The sequence below is a fragment of the Ranitomeya imitator genome, chromosome 10 (assembly GCF_032444005.1).
Source record: "Ranitomeya imitator isolate aRanImi1 chromosome 10, aRanImi1.pri, whole genome shotgun sequence".
Lineage (NCBI taxonomy): Eukaryota > Metazoa > Chordata > Amphibia > Anura > Dendrobatidae > Ranitomeya > Ranitomeya imitator.
In genome coordinates this window covers 108,920,710-108,940,027 of record NC_091291.1, presented here as the reverse complement: position 1 = coordinate 108,940,027, position 19,318 = coordinate 108,920,710, and the positions used below count along the sequence as shown (strand labels likewise).

At 47.2% G+C, this 19,318-nt stretch overlaps 1 protein-coding gene across 2 annotated transcripts in view; it reads right to left on the bottom strand.

Annotated features, from left to right (window-relative positions):
- VPS13D (vacuolar protein sorting 13 homolog D) overlaps positions 1-19,318 on the bottom strand; it is a 292,394-nt gene that overhangs the window by 230,329 nt on the left and 42,747 nt on the right. For both annotated transcript variants that reach the window (XM_069741463.1, XM_069741464.1), the window contains exon 9: positions 2,585-2,685. In XM_069741463.1, coding sequence (XP_069597564.1) covers positions 2,585-2,685 — 101 coding nt within the window. The remainder of the gene's footprint in view (positions 1-2,584; positions 2,686-19,318) is intronic.

Here is a 19,318-nt window from a genome sequence, read left to right as displayed (position 1 = left end):
AACAAGGGGGACTTAAAGAGTGAGAGCGATGGCACCAAAGAGTATATACCGTAGTGTTGCTAAGGTGGGGCCCCGACATGGGATACTCACCTCGCCACATAAAAGACTAAACACAAAAGGCGCCGCTCAAAACTCACCACGCGCAAAATTTGCCACATGCAAAACTAGGCTCACGCAAAACTCGCCACACGTGCAAAACTCACCTCATGGAAAACTCGCCACACGCGGAAAAATTGCCACATGCACAAAAGTTGCAACACATGCAAAAGTTGCCTCACACAAAACTTGCACATACTCAAATCGCACCACACATAAAACTCGCCACGCGCAAAACTCGCCACGCGCAAAACTCGCCATGCGCAAGACTTGCTGCACACAACTTGCTACACTAACCTGTCACATGCAGCTCGACACAAAAAGTTGCTACACGCATGTCGCCACACAAAACTCATCTCACAAAATTCACCACACACAACTCAACACACACAACTTGACACATGCAACTCGCCCTAAAACACACACAAGTCTGGTATTATCCTTCAAAACTAAAAATCTGATTAATAAGCAGACAAACTACAAGAGCAACAAATGTACCATATAGGAAATACGGCAGCTGTCAGTCACATGACCTGTCTATTATGTGTATGTGTGAGCTAATATATACTGCCGGGGGGAGGGCTTCCTGTTGGCTGGGGATTTATCAGGCTGCCAATTTAGCTTACAAATACTGAGGTAAAAATACTGACCAAATAACGTGTGAACGAGGTCTAATACAGGAGATGACATACAGGTACATACTATATACAGGGGAGATGACACACAGGTATATACTATATGTAAGAGGAGATGACACAGGTATATACTATATACAGGAGGAGATGACTTACAGGTATATACTATATACAGGAGGAGATGACATACAGGTATATACTATATACAGGAGGAGATGACACACGTATATACTATATACAGGAGGAGATGACTTACAGGTATATACTATATACAGAAGGAGATGACATACAGGTATATACTATATATAAGAGGAGATGACACAGGTATATACTATATACAGGAGGTGATGACATACAGGTATATACTATATAAAAGAGGAGATGACACGTATATACAGGAGGATATGACATACAGCAGGTACATACTATATACAGGGGAGATGACATACAGGTATATACTATATACAGGAGATGACATACAGGTGTATACTATATATAAGGGAGATGACAAACATGTATATGCTGAGGAGAAATGAGAGGTGTGAGGTGAAAATGAGGGGTGTGAGGTGAAAATGAAAAGGTGTGAGTGCAAAATGAGAGGAATGAGGGAAAATAGTGGAGTGATCGGAAAATGACAGATGTGAGGTCGAAATGACAAGTGTTAGGCTATGTGCACACGATGCAGATTTAGTGCAGATTTAGTGCAGATCTGCAGCGTTTTTTTCTGCAGCAGAAAGGCTACAGAACTACACTGTGATGTACAGTACAATGTAAATCAATGTGGAAAAAAAAAGCTGTGCACATGGTGCAGAAAAATCCGCGCAGAAACGCTGCAGATTTCAAAGAAATGCATGTCACTTCTTTTGTGCAGTTCTGCAGCGTTTCTGCACCCCTCCATTAATAGAAATCCGCAGTGGTAAAAACTGCATAAAATCCACACAAAATCCGCATCAATTCCGCACAAAAAACGCACTAAAACCACATAAAAAACCGCAGCAAATCCGCAGCTGCGGATTCTGTGCAGAAAATTCTGCACCTCTTTTCCTACGTGTGCAGATAGCCTAGGGGGAATGAGAGGAGTGATGGGGGAATGAGAGGAGGGGTAAAATAAGAGGAGTGATTGGGAAAATGAGAGATGTGAGGGAGAAAATGAAAGATGTGAGGGAGAAAATGAAAGATGTGAGGGAGAAAATGAAAGATGTGAGGGGGAAAATGAAAGATGTGAGGGGGAAAATGAAAGATGTGAGGGGGAAAATGAAAGATGTGAGGGAGAAAATGAAAGATGTGAGGGGGAAAATGAAAGATGTGAGGGAGAAAATGAAAGATGTGAGGGGGAAAATGAAAGATGTGAGGGGGAAAATGAAAGATGTGAGGGAGAAAATGAAAGATGTGAGGGGGAAAATGAAAAATGTGAGGGAGAAAATGAAAGATGTGAGGGGGAAAATGAAAGATGTGAGGGAGAAAATGAAAGATGTGAGGGGGAAAATGAAAGATGTGAGGGGGAAAATAAAAGATGTGAGGGGGAAAATGAAAGATGTGAGGGGGAAAATGAAAGATGTGAGGGGGAAAATGAAAGGCGTGATGGGAAAATGAGAGGCGTGATGGGAAAATGAGAGAAGTGAGGTGCTAAATGAGAGGAGTGATGGGAAAATAAGAGAAGTGAGGTGCTATAACTAACCACAGATATTTACTATGCCCAGGCAACGCCGGGCTCTTCAGCTAGTTATAAATAAACCCCAATTGCAAAAATGATTTTTAGTCCAAAATATAAAACAAAATTGTCCACAAAGAATTTTTTTAACCTTTTCTTATCCATTTCATTTTAAAGTGGAGCCTAACCCCATGATGCTTACTTTTCCAAAACTGAAACTTTTGGCCTCCATTTTCTGTACTTCATCTGTCGCTCCTTTCTTTCAAACTCATCAACAAACTCCACAATTTGCTGATATTGTGCCTGGATTAATAAAAATTAAAAATATGAACAATTGTACCTTTTCTTACCCTCTTTACCAATTTAAAGAATAAGTTATGTATCACAGACAGTCATCGATTCAACTAGAAAGGTTGGAGAAGAAGGATTTTTGGTTCTCATAGTACAATCTTTCTTGGAGCCTTCATTGGGGGACACAGGTAACCATGGGTGTATGCTGTTGCCACTAGGAGGCTGACACTAGGCAGAAAAAGAGTTACACCCCACCGACTGACACAAAGCTCGCCAGTTAGTGAAAATTCAGCAGAAGCAACAGCAAAAATTATATACGGGCTCAACAGAGGCTCACAGGCCCAACAAAGGCACAAAAAAACAAGGTTGGGTGCTGTGTCCCCCAATGAAGGCTCCAAGAAAGAGATTTTACGGCGAGTAACAAAAATCCTTCTTGCTTCATCGGGGGACACAGGTAATCATGGGACGTCCTAAAGCAGTCCCAAGGGAGGGAAGAGAATATCATGCTAAAATCAGGTCGGGTGACCGCCGCCTGCAACATCTTTCTAACTATCACATAGGTGTGATGTCTTTTCAACTGTATAGGTCTAAGACTGATGTGTGTTGCTTTTTTAATCATGCTATCCGATCGTAATATTATGGCACTGAAATGGTTACTTGGATCCCACATTGGTGGCACAGTGGTTGTGCGCATGCGTACCGCTGCTCCCGCTTTCTGGTGGATATTGACGTGTCTTTTTGTCTTGCTCGCACGCACGGGGACAATTCCCCTCCCCGCGCGTGCGCAGTAACACATGACGCCGAGATGTACCTTCCAGGACCTGGGAGACGCGCTGGGCATGCGCCGCTTCTAACCACGTTGATTGGCCGTACGTATACCATGTGACTCTCCATGTGACCATAAAAGGTCCTTGCTGCTGTATTGCTGTATTCTCCTTGATAAAGCAGTGGATTGAACACGCGAAACGGGGTCATCTAACACCGGCCTAGGGTCTCTCTGCCTCTGCCCGTGGTAAGTGCTCTCCTTCCTTAGGGTTTTTTTTGTTGGATGTAGTGACTTGAATATCCCTTGTTGAAGGAGTCTCCTTACCATGAGTTATACTATTGCACAAGCACCTTAATACTATTAGTTATTAACAATCGGGGGGCGTGGCCTGAACGTCCATGTGAGCGGACGTGTGACAGAGCGCTCCCGCTGCTAACGCTCAATTTATCCTTATAAGCCGCAGCTGAGCGGCGATTCAAGGCGCTTACCGGCTGCAGGAGAGTCCCGGGAGTGCGGCGGTGAATAGAGGCGGCCCCGAGGTCAACAAATATGACCAGGAGGAGGCAAAGAGATGCGGGAGCCGGCGAGGCTGGGATCAGCCAAGATGGCGCCGACGCCAGAGAGAAGGCGGAGAAGGACAACGCGGCATGCCAGAAGAGAATGGCGGCGGCGGCAAAGCTCCAGCAGTTTGCTAGAGTGGAGGCCGCAGGGAACACAGGAAAAGCAGAGGAGGATGCCGGAGCAGACACAGACACAGAAGGAGAGGAGGAAAGCCCAGCAGAGGAGCAGGAGGTACAACAGGGGAGCAGGGATGGTGACATGGCGGTGGTAGTAGGGGGATCTGAAGATAAGAAGTCAGGAGCAGAGCCCACCCTTAGAGATGTTTTTGCACTGGTATCATCATGCAAACAATCCCTGACCCAGCAGCTACAGGAGGTCAAGGGGGATACAGCCCAGATAAATGCAGTCAAACGTGTGGGGGCTGTGGAGGAAAGAGTGAGCACGGCAGAAGACCATATAGTGCAGCTGCAATATCGGAGCTGGCTGCAAAAAATGAGGATCTGGAGAATAGGTCCAGAAGAAATAACATTCGTATAGTGGGTGTCCCTGAAAAAACTGAGGGGAGGAATCCCACGGAGTATATTGAAAGCTGGCTCCTTGAGACCTTTGGTGATGCAGCACTGACAAAAGTATTTGCGGTAGAAAGAGCCCACAGGGTCCCACCGAAACCACCTGTCCCTGGAGCGAATCCCCGTACCATGCTCGCCAAAATCCTAAACTACAGAGACAGAGACATTATCCTGAGGAAAGCTAGAGACATGACGGATCTGACAATTGGAGGTCAAAGAATTGCTATTTACCCTGACTATTCCGCCCTGGTACAGAAACAACGGATGATGTTCACGGGTATCAAGAGACGGCTGAGAGAACTGGGAGTGCAATACTCCATGATGTTTCCGGCACGACAGAGTGGTAGCGCTGGATAAGATTCATTTTTTCCAGACGCCGGAGGACGCTACCCAGTGGATAGATCTTAACGCTAAAAAGCTTAAAGGGAAAGGAGACTGAAAATGTGGGGTGGGTTAGTCGGGAGGTATTTTAATTCTTTCAAAAAGGGGAAAAAGAGATGGACTGACAGTACATTGGTAATTGAAATGTGAAGGTTGGAGGGTGGAGCTGGGTATTTATTCAGGGAATGCACTGGGAGTGCTGATGCGGCGGAGAAGTACGAGGGAGGAAGGGGGTGCAGCGTACTAAAAGTTTATTTAGTTTCTTGCAGTTGTAATTTAATACAGGTTGAATTATATTGTTCTTCTAAGAATTGCGCCGAATTCTGTTATAAACGGTAGCGGGAGGCGGAAGGAGAAGGTTACGTTAACAAGAGTGTTCGCAATGGGTGATGGTGCCCCACTCTTGATAAGAGGCAGAGTGTACAGTAATGGGGGGGGGTGTGGGGGAGGGGGGGGAGGGGAAAGGGTGGGGAAGGAAGTTAGACAGCTCAGAACCGAGAGTAACGACATAACTAAAGATGATGAGTCACATAATAGGGGACCGCTTTAAGATATTGAGTTGGAATGTGAGAGGTCTGGCGGATAAGTCTAGGAGAGCTGCGAGCTTGCAGTATGCGAAGGATCAGCGGGCTTCTATGATATGCTTGCTAGAGACGCACTTGATACAGGAGAAAGTGGACGTACTGAATAGACGTTGGATACAGAAAGGGTATCATTCTACCTTTTCGACGTACTCAAGAGGTGTGTCAGTGTTGGTGCCGGTGGGAGTGCAGTATGAAGAGGTGAAAGTATGCGTGGATGCTGAGGGTCAGTATGTGGTGATACAATGTATATTGTATGGAGTGAGATTGTGTGTGGCGGCAATGTATATTCCACCTCCATATTCAAGTAAGAAGATCAGGGAGGTGTTGGAGAGGGTGCAACGATGGGAACCACTACCACTCTTAATTATTGGGGATTTGAACAATATCTGTGATGACTTTTGGGATAAAAATAAGAACACCCAGAACAGGTCGGAGGGGCACACTACAACATTTGGTACCTATGTGCGTGAAATAGGCATGATTGATCTATGGAGAGTTAGACATGTTGGGGAGAGAGGGTACTCGTGCTACTCGCCGGCTCATGCTACGCTATCCAGAATTGATATGGCGCTGGGTAACCGCCTGTTGGACACAATGGTGGGAGAGGTGCGTTATCTGCCGAGGGCCCTTTCGGATCACAGTCCAATTGAGGTGGAGGTTAGGTTGTTGGGGACACGGACCGCAAGCGGGAGAGAATGGAAGATCCATCCTAACTGGTTACAGAGTATTGACTTGGACGGTATAGGGAAGGAGGTGACGGAATTCTTTGCTTTAAATGATGGGAGTACAGATGCTCTAACTGTTTGGGATGCAATGAAAGCGTACCTGAGAGGGTTACTATTTAGAGACATTAGTAGGTGTAAGAGGAGGACAAGGGAGGCGGAGAGGGTGGCGATGGAGGAGCTGAAAGCCGCAGAGGACGAGATGGTAGTGCTGGGGACTTCCGAGGCAGAGAAAAGGTTGAGAACAGCGCAAAATTGTATGGAAAAGATTCTGCTGGGAAAAGCTGAAAGGAAGCGGGAGTTTCAGAGGGCGGCTTATTTTCAGGAGGGAGAAACAGTGGGACACATGCTATCGGTGGTAGCCGCGGCTCAGCGTGGTACCTCGTATGTACACTCGTTGGTTTCAGATGGGGGGAGCAGGGTATCTGAAACACCTGAAATTATAAAGGTCTTTGCGGACTTTTACGCGGACGTATATTCCTCCAGGGTCAATGAGTCAGCCGGAAATACGGAGACTTTCCTTGAGAGTCTGGGTCTTCCGAAATTGAGTGAGGAGGATAGGGTGAGCCTCGATGCCCCTATCACCGAGGAGGAACTGAGTCGGGCGCTGAAGTCTATGGCTAATGGGAAGGCACCTGGGGTTGATGGGTTACCAGCCGAAATCTATAAAAGTTTGGAGGAAGTGCTGATTCCCAGATTAAAGTTAGTACTGGAGGAGGCTGGATGCCAAGGGTATCTCCCAGCATCTATGAGGGAGGCTATTATAGTGGTTATTCCGAAGGAGGATAAGGATCTGGGGAAGCCTGAGTCATATCGGCCAATCTCTCTGTTAACCATCGATGTCAAACTCTTGGCCAAGGTGTTGGCTACCCGTTTGTCCAGCGTCATTGCTAGCCTTGTACATCCGGATCAGTCTGGTTTTATGCCTGACAGGTCTACAGCGGTTAATCTGCGGAGGCTGCATATGAACCTACAGCTGAAGTCTGACAACTGTGGCCGAAGGGTTATTGCATCCTTGGATGCCCATAAGGCGTTTGACAGTGTGGAGTGGGGATATCTCTGGCGGGTGTTGAAGTGTATGGGTATTGGTCCGCAATTTGTGGCGTGGACTCAACTGTTATATTCACTACAAACAGCTAGAATTAGAGTGAATGGGGAACTTTCTCAGCCTATAAAGTTGGCCAGAGGTACGAGGCAGGGTTGCCCACTGTCGCCCCTTCTGTTTGCCTTAGCTGTGGAGCTACTGGCCGCTAAGATCCGACAATCGGATGAGGTTCCTGGGTTCAGATATGGGAGTGTTGAGGAGAAGATCGCGTTATATGCAGATGACATCTTACTGTTCCTGGCGGACCCGGATGAAGCCTTGAATGGGGCTATCGAGATCATTGGGAAATTTGGAGCCTTGTCGGGATTGAGGATAAATTGGGATAAATCGGTCCTCTTCGAGGTGGATGGGGTGGAGGAGAGCAGAAGTGAGCCATTGGGAGAGGGGCGGCTTAAGGTGGCATCCCTTTTCAAATACCTGGGAATATGGATCTCGATGCCAGTTACAGAGTTTTTGTATAGGAATTTAACTCCTCTCATAAGCGCCCTTAAAGCAAAAGTGGATGCGTGGAATAAATTACACCTATCGGTGGTGGGTAGGGTTAATCTCATTAAAATGGTTCTAATGCCCAAATTACTTTACGTCCTACATAATGCGCCAGTTTGGATTCCACGTGGGAAATTCCGGCAGATTAATGCTCTTTTTAGAAGCCTGATATGGGGAGGCGGTACCCACGTATTCGCCTGGAGACGCTTCAGTGACCCAAGGAAGATGGAGGATTGGCTTTACCCAATCCTGAGTTATATTTTCTTGCAGCCCAGAGCCAGCATTTGAAGGGCTGGGCGCGGGGGGCGTCTACCAGTGCGGTACAACACTTGATGGAGAGGGTGACAAACCGAAGACCGGTGGCGCAGTGTCTGGAGGATGGCTCCTTGGGAGTATTGGGGAAATTATACCCAACTATGTTTTTGATACATAAATTATGGACCAGACTGCGACAGATTCGGGGGGTTACGGGGCTGACTAAATTTACACCGATATGGCTTAATAATAATTTGGTTGAGTTTGCGGCTCTTGGAGTGCTGGCGGAGTGGCAGGCCAAAGGAATCCACTTGGTGGCTCAGATAATTCAACAACAAGGATTAAAGTCCTTTTCGCAGCTGCAGGGGGAGTTTGGATTGAGACCGACTGGGGAGTATCAATATGCTCAGATGAAACATGCCTTTAAAGCGCAAAACAAGGGCGGTGGTATTGAGATCCAGGAGGACATAGTTCTGAAATACGTATGTGGGGAAGGGTCCACAAGGGGAGTCATTACCACCCTTTATAAGGACCTTCTACATGCATATTTGCTAGACTTCCCTCTAAAAGCGAGAGCGAAATGGGAAAGAGATTTAGGCCCAATGGAGGATGAAACCTGAGAGTCGGTGTTGGAGTGGGTTCCACGAGTGTCACTGAGCGAGCCGTATAGACTATCGCAGCTGTACATATTGCACAGAGTCTATAAATCACCGGAAGTGTTGCACAGAGCGGGGTTGCGTGCGGACTCTGAATGCCCGAGATGTAAGACTGAGAATGCAGGAATATACCACATGATGTGGACATGTCCAAGACTGGTTGCTTTCTGGTTGGTGGTAATGAGCCGTGTGGAAGGGGCGTATAAATGCAGAGTGCCGAGAGATCCGATAGTGTGTATACTGGGACATGTAGAGGAAATTAGAGTGGATAACACCTGGAAGATAGCAATAGCTAGGCTATTATATATGGCAAGGAAGGTAATAGCAAGGAACTGGATCAAGGATGAGCCGCCTACAAGGGGTGAATTCCTGAAATATGTTAAACATGGTCTCAATTTGGAAAAGGGGGTCTACAAAAGACGTGGGAAAATAGAAACGTTTGATAAAATGTGGTCTCCGTGGCTCGAGCTGGGATAGTAGGTATGGGAAATGGGAGGATGAGGGCCTCTGAAAGGAAGAGAGTGCTAAAGAACAAGCGGACATAAGTGATTCAAATGGCTCAAAGAGCCATCAATACTGGTAACAAAAGTATAACTGGGTATGAGCTGTCAGGGGAGGGGGAGGTTTGGGTTTTGTTGGGATTGTTGGGGGTTTGGAAAATGTAAAATTTTGTAATATACTGGAAAATGCATAAATTGTATTGTTCATATTCGCTTTCAATAAAAATCTATTTAATAAAAAAAAAAGTTATTAACAATCGGGCAGTTGCAATCGGTGGCCCTGTGGCTTTTAAGTCTCTTTTTCTGTTAATGTGTCATTCTTTATGGCTTTTTTTGGATATATACTAGATTGTGGCCCGATTCTAACGCATCGGGTATTCTAGAATATGCATGTCCCCGTAGTATATGGACAATGATGATTCCAGAATTCGCGGCAGACTGTGCCCGTCGCTGATTGGTCGAGGCAACCTTTATGACATCGTCGCCATGGCAACCATTATGACATCTACGTCGATACTGTGCTCGTTGCTGGCGGCCTCGACCAATCAGAGTCGTGGGATGTCTACGTACTTTATGACATCATCGTCGCTGTCCCGGTCTCTGATTGGTCGAGGCCGCCAGATTGTGGCCCGATTCTAACGCATCGGGTATTCTAGAATATGCATATCCCCGTAGTATATGGACAATGATGATTCCAGAATTCGCGGCAGACTGTGCCCGTCGCTGATTGGTCGAGGCAACCTTTATGACATCATCGTCGCCATGGCAACCATTATGACATCTACATCGATACTGTGCTCGTTGTTGATTGGTGGCCTCGACCAATCAGAGAGCTGGGATTTCCAGGACAGACAGACGGAAAAACCCTTAGACAATTATATATATAGATTGCCTAAAGGGTACTTCCGTCTGTCTGTCTGTCCTTCTGTCACGGTTATTCGTTCACTGATTGGTCTCGGCAGCTGCCTGTCATGGCTGCCGCGACCAATCAGCGACGGCCACAGTCCGATTAGTCCCTCCCCTACTCCCCTGCACTCACTGCCCGGCGCCCGCTCCGTAATCCCCTCCGCTCCCCGTTCACGCAGGGTTAATGGCAGCGGTAACGGCCCGCGGTGTAATGCACTCCGTTACCGCTGCTATTAACCCTGTGTGTCCCCAACTATTTACTATTGATGCTGCCTATGCGGCATCAATAGTAAAAATAGGTCATGTTAAAAATAAATTTAAAAAAAAACAAACACCTGCTATACTCACCCTCCGCCGCCTTTACCGCTCCTCGCCACGCTCCCCGGACCGCTCCATAGCAAGCGGCAGCTTCCGCTCCCGTCCCAGCGCTTGTGTGCGACAAGGACCTGCCGTGACGTCACGGTCATGTGACCGCGACATCATCATAGGTCCTGCTCACACCAGCGCTGGGACGGGAGCGGAAGCTGCCGCTTGCAATGGAGCGGTCCCGGGAGCGTGGTGAGGAGCGGTAAAGGCGGCGGACGGTAAGTATAGCAGGACTTCCAACGGGCCTTCGGAAGGTGAGTATATGTTTATTTATTTTTTTACGTCTCTATACTACGTGGCTCTGTGTTGGCCAATATGCTACGTGACTGGGCAATATACTATGTGGCTGGACAATATACTACGTGGCTCTGCTATATACTATGTGACTGGGCAATATACTACGTAACTGGGCAATATACTATGTGGCTCTGCTATATACTACGTGGCTGAGCAATATACTACGTGGCTCTGCTATATACTACATGGCTGGGCAATATACTACGTACACATGCATATTCTAGACTACCCGATGCGTTAGAATCGGGCCACCATCTAGTGTATATATATATATATATATATATATATATATATATATATATATATATATATATATATATATATATATATATATATATTTATTTATTGGAGTGGGTATCTATCTAATGGGTTACTTGTAGCCCTTTTTTTTGGCATTAAGATGTCACGGAGGTATTTGTGCTGACATCTTTCTAACTAGGCCAGTATCGGCAGAGGTGTAGGTTTGCACCCTATAGAATCTTGCAAATGTATGAAGAAATGACCAGATAGTGGCCTTGCAAACCTAAGCTGCAGAAGCCTGGTGGCGAATGGCCCAGGAGGCCCCCACCGCCCAGATGGAGTGAGCCCACATTCCCAAAGGGGTGGTCTGCCATCGACGTGATAAGCCTCCAGAATACCTGAGCGGATACAACGGGCATGTGACCGCGACGTCATCGAAGGTCCTTCACTCACTGCATTCTTAGGAGCGGAGGCAGACGCTTGCAGCACTGAGAGCCAGGGTTCGTGAGAGGGGTAAGTATATCCATATTTTTTATTTTTATTCTTTATTTTTTTCATGAATATGGATCCCAGGGCCTGAAGGAGAGTCTCCTCTCCTCCAGACCCTGGGAACCACACGCCGTATAAGATGACTGGGCGTATAAGATGACCCCCGTCTTATACGGCGGGTATATCCCAAATTCCATATTTTATATGAAAAAGTTGGGGGTCGTCTTATACGCCCAGTCGTCTTATACACCAGAAAATACGGCACTAGTTCTGCAAATGACAAAAACCTGACATGGTCAGTGCGGATCTCCCAGGATCACTGGGGCCCTATTGTGAATTCTGTTGTCGAGCTCCCTCCTGTGGTCATGAATGGTACTTCGGCTGGTTCTGTCCATGGACTTCCTCTGGTGGGTGTTTCTGAGTTTCCTTCCTCAGGTGACGAGGTTAATTCGTTAGCTGGCTGCTCTATTTAACTCCACTTAGATCTTTGCTCCAGGCCACCTGTCAATGTTCCAGTATTGGTCTAGTTCACTCCTGGATCGTTCTTGTGACCTGTCTTCCCATCAGAAGCTAAGTTCCAGCTTGTATTTCTTTGGTTTACTATTTTTCTGTCCAGCTTGCTATTTTATTGTTTTCTTGCTTGCTGGAAGCTCTGGGACGCAGAGGGAGCGCCTCAGCACCGTGAGTCGGTGCGGAGGGTCTTTTTGCGCCCTCTGCGTGGTCTTTTTGTAGGTTTTTGTGCTGACCGCAAAGCTACCTTTCCTATCCTCGGTCTGTTCAGTTAGTCGGGCCTCACTTTGCTAAATCTATTTCATCTCTGTGTTTGTATTTTCATCTTTACTCACAGTCATTATATGTGGGGGGCTGCCTTTTCCTTTGGGGAATTTCTCTGAGGCAAGGTAGGCTTTATTTTTCTATCTTCAGGGCTAGCTAGTTCCTTAGGCTGTGCCGAGTTGCATAGGGAGCGTTAGGCGCAATCCACAGCTATTTCTAGTGTGTTTGATAGGATTAGGGATTGCGGTCAGCAGAGTTCCCACGTTCCAGAGCTCGTCCTTTATTATCAGTAACTATCAGGTCATTGGGGGCGTGGCCTGAGAGTCCATGTGAGCGGACGTGCGGCTGTGAGCTCCCGCCGCTGTACATTCTAAAATCCTGCAGAGCCGCTGCTGTTTGGTCCCTGCGGGGGCTTACCGGCTGCGGGGAGACTTGGAGGGTCCGGCGGTGCTGAGCGGTGGTGCTGGAGCCGGCGAACATGACCAGGAGGCGGCAGAAGGACGCGGGAGCCGGGGATGCAGGCGCAATCCAAGATGGCGCTGACACGAGGGAGAAGTCAGACAAGGAGAACGCCGCATGTAGAAAGCGCATGGAGGTAGCGGCAAAGCTCCAGCAGTTTGCGAGAGCGGAGGCCGCAGAGGAGGGAGCCGGAGCGGATACCGAAGAGGAGGAGGAGGAGGAGAGCCCAGCAGGAGAACAACAACAGGGGAGAAAGGAGAGTAAAATGGCGGTGGCAGAAGGGGGACCCGAGGAAATGGCGCCAGAAGCTGAGCCTACCCTAAGAGACGTTTTTGCGCTAGTCTCTTCATGTAAACAGTCTCTGACCTTACAGATACAGGAGGTTAAGGGAGACACAGCCCAGATAAACTCAGCCATGCAGAAGATTGACAAACGTGTGGGGGAGGTAGAGGAGAGAGTGAGCACTGTAGAAGACCATATAGTGCAGCTGCAAAAAGCAGAGAAAAAGTTCACTCAAGCAATAGCTGAATTGGCTGCGAAAAATGAGGACCTTGAGAACAGGTCCAGAAGAAACAATATTCGCATAGTGGGCATCCCTGAAAAAGCTGAATGGAGGAATCCAACGGAATATATTGAAAAATGGCTGTTAGAAACATTTGGAGATATGGCGCTAACAAAAGTGTTCGCGGTAGAAAGAGCGCATAGGGTCCCGCCGAAACCACCTGTCCCTGGAGCGAATCCCCGTACCATGCTCGCCAAAATTCTAAACTATAGAGACAGAGACATTATCCTGAGGAAGGCTAGAGACATGACGGATCTGACAGTTGAAGGCCAAAAGATTGCTATATACCCAGACTATTCTACTTTGGTGCAGAGACAACGGATGATGTTCACGGGTATCAAGAGACGGCTGAGGGAGTTGGGAGTACAATACTCCATGATGTTTCCAGCAAGACTGAGGGTGGTGGCGTTTGATAAAATTCATTTTTTTCAGAATCCGGAGGAAGCTACCCAGTGGATCGATATTAATGCTAAAAAGCTTAAAGGAAAAGGAGACTGAAACTGTGGGAAGAGTCTGATCTTGTTTACTTATCTGTCAGTTGGCAAAGAGTCATGTGATTGACAAACCAGGGGGTATGGGTGGTGAAGAAGGGAGCTGGATTGTATTAAGTTAAAGTTAAAGGGATGGTGTAATGGTTGCTGGGAAAGGGGGAGGAAGGGTATGCGGCATATTTTAAGTGTATGCAGGTTTCTTGCGTGTGTAAATAATTCTACGTTAAAATGTTTTGAGATACGTTATTTTTCAAAATGTCTGAAATCCTGTTATGTACAGTGGTGGGAGGAGGGTTGGGAAGGTAATGCCAAACGGAGTGTTCGCTATGGGCGATGATGCCCCACTCTTGAAAAGAGGTGGAATGGTTAGATGTGAGGGGGGAAGGGTGGGAGGGGGAGTTGGGAGGGGGGGGGAGGGTAGTTAGACAGCTTGGGCTCAAAATTGACGATACTTATAGTGAAGATGAGCCAAGTGATGGGGACCCGTTTTAAGATTTTGTGCTGGAATGTGAGAGGCCTAGGGGAGAAATCTAGACGTGCCGCGTGTTTGCAATATGCAAGAGACCAACGGGCCTCAATGATAAGCTTGCTGGAGACGCATTTGGTAAGGGAAAAGGTGGATGTTCTGAATAGACGGTGGATCCAGAAGGGATATCATTCTACCTTCTCCACGTATGCAAGAGGAGTCTCAATCTTGGTTCCAGCGGGAGTTCAGTATGAGGAGGTGAAGGTATTTGTGGATGTGGATGGGCAGTACGTACTAATACAGTGTATATTGTATGGAGTGATGTTGTGTGTTGCCGCGATGTATATTCCGCCCCCCTACTCTAGCAGGAAAATTAGAGAAGTAATGGAGCGAGTGGAAAGATGGGGACCGACACCGTTAATAATTATCGGGGATCTAAACAATATCTGTGATGAATATTGGGATAAAAATAAAAATACTCAGAATAGGTCGGAGGGACACATAACATTTGGCACCTATATACAGGAGATAGGTATGATTGATCTTTGGAGGGTTAGACACGTTGGAGAGAGAGGGTACTCATGTTATTCACCGGCGCATGCCACGCTCTCTAGGATTGATATGGCTCTGGGTAACAGGATTTTGGACACATTGGTTGGGGAGGTGAGATATCTGCCAAGGGCCTTGTCGGACCATAGTCCAATTGAAGTAGAAGTTAGATTGGAGGGGGCACGTTCGACAAGTGGGAGAGAATGGAAGATTCATCCCAATTGGTTACAGAGTATTGAGTTGGAAAGTATAGGACGGGAGGTAGCGGAATTCTTTCTCTTAAATGATGGAAGTACTGATGCTCTTACGATTTGGGATGCAATGAAGGCGTATCTGAGGGGACTACTGTTTAGGGACATTAGTAGGTGTAAGCGGAGGACGAGAGAGGCAGAAAAAGTGGCAGTTGAGGAGTTGAAGGAAGCAGAAGACGGGATGGCTACAATGGGAACCCCTGAGGCAGAGAGAATGATGAAAAACGCACAAAATTATTTGGAAAAAATTCTGTTAGGCAAAGCCGAGAGGAAGCGGGATTTCCAAAGGGTATTGTTCTATCAGGAGGGAGAAACAGTGGGACATATGCTGTCGGTAGTGGCTGCTGCTCAGAGAGGTTCTTCATATATACATTCTTTGGACTCTGCTAGTGGAGGTAAAATAACGGAAACGCCTGAAATCTTGAGAGCCTTCGCGGACTTCTATGCAGATTTGTATTCCTCTCGGGTTGGTGAATCGGTCGAGGACACACTGACTTTCTTGGAAGGTCTGGATCTGCCGAGACTGAGTGAGGCAGATAGGGAGAGCCTTGAGGCCCCTATCACTGAGGAGGAATTGAGTCGGGCATTGATGTCTATGGCTAATGGGAAGGCGCCTGGGGTCGATGGGCTACCCACTGAGATCTATAAAGGGTTGGCAGAAGTGTTGATTCCTAGATTAAAAATGGTATTGGAGGAAGCTAGGTCCTGTGGGCGCTTGCCAGCCTCTATGAGAGAGGCCATAATAGTGGTCATTCCAAAGGAGGATAAGGACTTGGGGAAACCGGAGTCGTACCGCCCAATTTCTTTACTAACTATTGATGTCAAGCTTCTGGCCAAGGTGTTGGCTCTCCGCCTCTCTAGTGTTATTGCGAGTCTGGTGCATTCGGACCAATCTGGCTTTATGCCGGATAGATCAACGGCGATCAATTTGCGGAGGTTATATGTAAATTTGCAGGTAGAGTCTGACAACTGTGGTCGAAGAGTGATTGTATCGCTAGATGCACATAAGGCGTTTGACAGTGTCGAATGGGGGTACCTCTGGCAGGTGCTGGAATGTATGGGGTTTGGTCCGCAGTTTGTGGCCTGGATACAGCTGTTGTACTCATTACCGTCCGCTAGAATTAGAGTAAACGGGGAGCTATCTCGACCTATAGGGCTGGCTAGGGGTACTAGGCAGGGATGCCCGCTTTCACCCCTCCTGTTCGCGTTGGCTGTAGAACCTCTTGCTGCTAAGATTCGCCAGTTGGATGGGGTCCCTGGGTTTAGGTATGGGAAAGTAGAGGAAAAAATAGCGTTATACGCGGATGATGTTTTGCTGTTCCTGGCGGATCCAGACGATTCACTAAGAGGGGCCTTTGAAATTGTTGAGAGATTTGGTACTGTGTCGGGACTAACAATTAATTGGGATAAGACGGTCTTTTTAGAGTGGATGACGTAGGAGAGAATGTGAGTGAGGATGTTGGGGATGAGAGGCTGAAGGTGGTTTCCCAATTTAAATACCTTGGAATATGGATTTCGGTGCCAATTGCAGAGTTCCTGCAAAGAAATTTGACTCCTGTTATGGGGGTACTCAAGGCAAAGGTAGATGCCTGGAATAAGCTACATCTATCGGTCGTCGGTAGGGTAAACCTCATTAAAATGGTCCTGATGCCTAAAATTCTTTATGTTCTACATTACGCACCAATTTGGATCCCGCGGGGGAAGTTCAGGCAGATTAACGCCCTTTTTAGAAGTTTGATATGGGGAAGACAATATCCACGTATTAGCCTGGAGACGCTTCAGCGACCCAAGGAAGATGGTGGTTTGGCTTTGCCCAACCCGGAAATATACTTCCTTGCGGCCCAGAGCCAGCATTTGAAGGGCTGGGCTCGAGGGGCGTCATCCAGTGCAGTACAACAGCTAATGGAAGAGGTGACGGACCGACGACCGATGGCCAGGTGTTTGGAAGATGGCTCTTTGAGCGCTCTGGGGAAAGTATACCCAACCCTGTTCCTGATTCGTAAATTATGGAATAGACTAAGGCAGATTCGTGGGGTTAAAGGGTTGACTAAATTCACACCGATATGGTCTAACCACAATTTAAAGGAATTTGAGGCCTTGGGAGGACTATTGGAATGGCAGAATAAGGGAATTTGCTTTGTTCACCAGATAATCCAGCGACAGGAACTGAAGTCCTTCTCCCAATTGGAGGAAGAATTTGGTTTGCGATCCACAGGGGAATATCAGTATGCGCAGATGAGACATGCCTTTAGAGCTCAGAATAAGAAGGCTGATATCAGGGTTCAAGATGATATAGTGTTGGAGTATGTGTGTGGTGACGGAACTACAAGGGGAGTTATTTCCACTCTGTATAAGGACCTTATGCACACGTTCCTGCTAGATTTCCCTATAAAGGCGAGAGCTAAGTGGGAGAGAGAAGTGGGACCGATGGAAAATGAAACCTGGGAATCGGTGTTGGAGTGGGTTCCGCGACTATCCTTGAGTGAACCATATAGGCTCTCGCAGCTATACATTCTGCATAGGGTATATAAATCTCCGTAAGTGCTATACAAAGCGGGATTACGTGCCAATTCTGAGTGTCCGAGGTGTGCGAGTGAGAATGCAGGAATATATCACATGATGTGGACGTGTCCGAGACTGACTGCCTTTTGGGTGGTGGTTTTGAGCCGAGTTGAAGCAGCGTATAAGTGCAGAGTTCTTAGAGACCCGATAGTATGCGTGCTGGGATATGTGGAAGAAATTGGAGTTGACAATACTTGGAAGATTGCAATCGCTAGGCTACTCTACATGGCCAGGAAAGTAATAGCACGAAATTGGATAAATGCGGAACCACCTGTGAGAAGGGAATTTCTCCAATATGTTCAACATGGTCTAAAATTGGAAAAGGGGGTGTATAAAAAAAGGGGGAAAATAGAAATGTTTAATAAAATATGGTCTCCTTGGCTTGATTTGGATTGAGGAATATAGTCGTCGAGTTTCCTAAGACCTGGATGAGGATAAATTACACGAGGCAGAGAAGGCCTCAGTGGGGTGAAGATTGAGACTGAGCTGTCGTAGGGGGGAGGGGGGTAGTTGGGGTAATGTTGGGGTTTATTAAAATAAGAAAATGTGTATGTGATATAATGCAATGTAAATGGCATTCTGATGTTCCTCTTTATATTGTTAATAAAAATCTATTTAAATCAAAAAAACTATCAGGTCATTCCGTGTGCTCTTAACCACCAGGTCCATTATTGTCCTGACCACCAGGTCATAACAGGGCCCTTCTTACTTCCGAAAAGATCTCGGAAGTAGTTGAAGAGGGGTGAAGGAAACTGGTACCATGGAAGGACCAGAGCATGCACTGCAATGGCTTTTGGACTTGGAGGCCAAACCATGAACTTAGAGTACATTGGCGTTCAGTCTGGACGCCCTCTGACCTACATCTGGAGTGCTCCAGACAAGACAGATCTGATGGAAGACTTCCAGGGGAAGTTCCCACTCACATGAGGCAGGACCCTCATCCAGCATCCGCCGCCCAGAGTTCTACTCCCGAGATGTGTAGTGCCGAGATCACCAAATGATAGATCGTGGCCCAACAGAGAATGTGAGGTACCTCAGCCATGAAGCCTGACTGTGGGTACCTGCTAGATGATTGACACATGGGACAGACGTGGGATTCCAATTGAAACGGATGGGGTGACCCGGGAGAAGGCAGTGGACCTGCCGTAGAACTAGCCGTACCATTCGGATCCTCAGAACAATGATCAGAAGTGGACTGGCATCGGTAGTCACTAATAACTATTGAACCGGGAGAAAGGATCTCCCCTGGATGAGGAAGGAACTCAGACTACCCTCTGGAAGCCTGATTGACCTGCAGAAAACGAGAGGAGCGAAGGAAAACGCTTCCATTGTCGTCACCAATTTTCTCCAGAACCCTCCTAGCAAATCGAATGGAATGAGGGGATGAGTGAACAAGTGCGCAAGCTCCCTGTTGAAGGGCCACGGCCTTGTCTCAAGGGAGAATCACCAACGTTCTGGAAGATTCCAGGATCATCCTCAAAAAAGGATATCTGCTGGTCTGCAAATGAGGAAAAAACTTGTCTAAGTTTAGCTGCAAGCCCAGGAGAGAGCGGGTATAGCAAGAGATATAGACGACTCAGCGCAGGGCTGGAAAAGCGGCTAGAAAGTCGACCAGATAGGGCAGGACGACCACACCTTTAGGGTGCAA